This window comes from Argentina silus, assembly GCF_951799395.1.
Source record: "Argentina silus genome assembly, chromosome: Y".
Taxonomy (NCBI): Eukaryota; Metazoa; Chordata; class Actinopteri; order Argentiniformes; family Argentinidae; genus Argentina; species Argentina silus.
The window spans coordinates 6,017,170-6,019,669 of record NC_139654.1 but is presented as its reverse complement, the minus strand read 5'-3'; the positions used below and the strand labels follow the sequence as shown (position 1 = coordinate 6,019,669).

The 2,500-nt window shown below is 54.7% G+C and overlaps 2 protein-coding genes across 2 annotated transcripts in view; one reads left to right on the top strand and one right to left on the bottom strand.

Moving 5' to 3' along the window:
• Window positions 1-156, bottom strand: part of LOC310823630 (Fc receptor-like protein 5) — a gene marked incomplete at its 5' end in the record, with an annotated part of 9,039 nt that extends 8,883 nt beyond the window's left edge. Inside the window, one exon of the mRNA XM_083696513.1 lies at window positions 141-156. Coding sequence (XP_083552639.1) covers window positions 141-156 — 16 coding nt within the window. The remainder of the gene's footprint in view (window positions 1-140) is intronic.
• The window catches only part of LOC310823746 (neoverrucotoxin subunit alpha-like), a gene marked incomplete at its 5' end in the record, with an annotated part of 82,258 nt that overhangs the window by 36,793 nt on the left and 42,965 nt on the right, over window positions 1-2,500 (top strand). The gene's annotated exons all lie outside the window — the stretch shown is intronic.

Genomic DNA, 2,500 nt, shown 5'->3' with positions numbered 1-2,500 from the left:
AACCCTAGTACTAACCCTAACCCTAACCCTAATGACTGTAGAAGTGACAACAGCTTACCAGTCACTGTGATGTTGACAGCATTGCTGTACTCTCCTGACCCAGACTCACACCAGAACACTCCACTGTGACGGGTGGATACAGAGGGGAGGAGGCATGTGGGTCCAGTTGATGATTTAACAGAGGGACACTCTGGCTGCCAGAAACGCTCTGTGAAGCTCATCACTCTCCATCCAGTAGAGTTCCCCTGCACCTCACAGCTCACTGAGACAGACTCACCAGAGAAGAACTGAGATCTGTTGGGACTGACGGTCAGAGAGGCTGGAGGAGAGAGGCCTGGGAGAGAGAGAGAGAGGGGGGGGGGAGAGAGAGGGAGGGAGGGAGAGGGAGAGAGAGAGGGGGGGAGAGAGAGGGGGAGAGAGAGAGAGGGGGGAGAGAGGGGGAGGAGAGAGAGGGGGAGAAGAGAGAGAAAGGGGGAGAGAGAGAGAGGGAGAAGAGAGAGAGGGGGGAGAGAGGGGGAGGAGAGAGGGGAGAGAGGGGGAGGAGAGTGGGGGTAGAGGGAGAGAGAGAGAGAGGGGGAGGAGAGAGGGGGAGAAGACAGAGAAAGGGGGAGAGAGAGAGGAGAAGAGAGAGAGAGGGAGAGAGAGAGAGAGGGGGAAAGAGAGAGAGGGGGGAGAGAGGGGGAGGAGAGAGGGGAGAGAGGGGGAGGAGAGTGGGGGGAGAGAGAGAGAGAGAGAGGGGGGAGAGAGAGGTGGAGAGGGAGAGAGAGAGAGAGGGGGGGGAGAAGAAGGAGAGAGAGAAAACAAAGACAGAGAGAGAGAGAGAGTGACAGAGTGTGGTCAAAGTTCAGACTGAGACAGGGTCATAGTTCAGAGTTGAAACAGTCCATCAGTAACTCACCTGCTACCCAGAGAAGCTGAGGATAGCTGAAGTCTGTATAATAGACTGGGTCTCCTCTCCCAGCTCTACATCTATACAGCCCTGTGTGACTCAGACCAACAGGACTGACAGAGTAGGAGCCTCCAGCCCCACGCTCACTGTCTGGTAGCTGCTTATAGGAGTAACGCTGTCTATCGTACACCCTCCTGTACCAGTAGAATGTCCAGCCTGTCGACGAGTCTCCAACCTCACAGCTCAGAGTCACTGAGTCTCCAACATTCAGCCACCATGCAGAAGACTCACTCAGGACAGCACGGGGGCGTCTCCCTGGAAGAGAACAGGTGTGAAAGTGTGAAATTGTAAAGTGCAAGAACACAAACGCTTTGACAAATCTATTATTATTTTTTATTGTTTTTACTCTTTCTTTGATGAACGGAGGGACACAACAATCCAGAGGTTTGGATTTTCTAGAACAACATTTTCTGAATGAGACACCAAACAACTGTAGAACTGACAACAGCTTCCCCTATCCCTACCCCCCCTGTACTAACCCTAACCCTAACGACTGTAGAAGTGACAACAGCTTACCAGTCACTGTGATGTTGACAGCATTGCTGTACTCTCCTGACCCAGACTCACACCAGAACACTCCACTGTGACGGGTGGATACAGAGGGGAGGAGGCATGTGGGTCCAGTTGATGATTTAACAGAGAGACACTCTGACAGCCAGGAATCCTCTGTGATCCTCATCACTCTCCATCCAGTAGAGTTCCCCTGCACCTCACAGCTCACTGAGACAAACTCATCAGAGAAGAACTGAGATCTGTTGGGACTGACGGTCAGAGAGGCTGGAGGAGAGAGGCCTGGGAAAGAGAGAGAGAGGGGGGGGGGGGGGGAGAGGGTGGGAGGGAGGCAGAGGGAGGGAGAGAGAGAGGGTGGGAGGGAGGGAGAGAAAGAGGGGGGGAGAGAGAGAGGGTGAGAAGGAGGGAAAGAGAGGGGGAGGGAGGAGGAGGAGAGAGAGAGGGAGAGAGAGAGAGGGGGGCGAGAGAGAGGGGGAGAGAGGGGGAGAGAGAGAGAGGGGGGAGAGAGGGGGAGGAGAGAGAGGGGGAGAAGAGAGAGAGGGGGAAAGAGAGAGAGGGGGGAGAGAGGGGGAGGAGAGTGGGGGGAGAGGGAGAGAGAGGGGGAGAGAGAGAGAGGGGGGGAGAGAGAGGTGGAGAGGGAGAGAGAGAGAGGGGGGGGAGAAGAAGGAGAGAGAGAAAACAAAGACAGAGATAGAGAGAGAGAGTGACAGAGAGGGGTCAAAGTTCAGACTGAGACAGGGTCATAGTTCAGAGTTGAAACAGTCCATCAGTAACTCACCTGCGACCCAGAGGAGCTGAGGAGAGCTGTAGTCTGTATAATAGACTGGGTCTCCTCTCCCAGCTCTACATCCATACACCCCTGTGTGACTCAGACCAACAGGACTGGCTGAGTAGGAGCCTCCAGCCCCACCCTCACTGTCTAGTGGCTGCTCTATGGAGGAACCCCATCCATCGTACACCCTCCTGTACCAGTAGAATTTCCAGCCTGTAGACGAGTCTCCAACCTCACAGCTCAGAGTCACTGAGTCTCCAACATTCAGC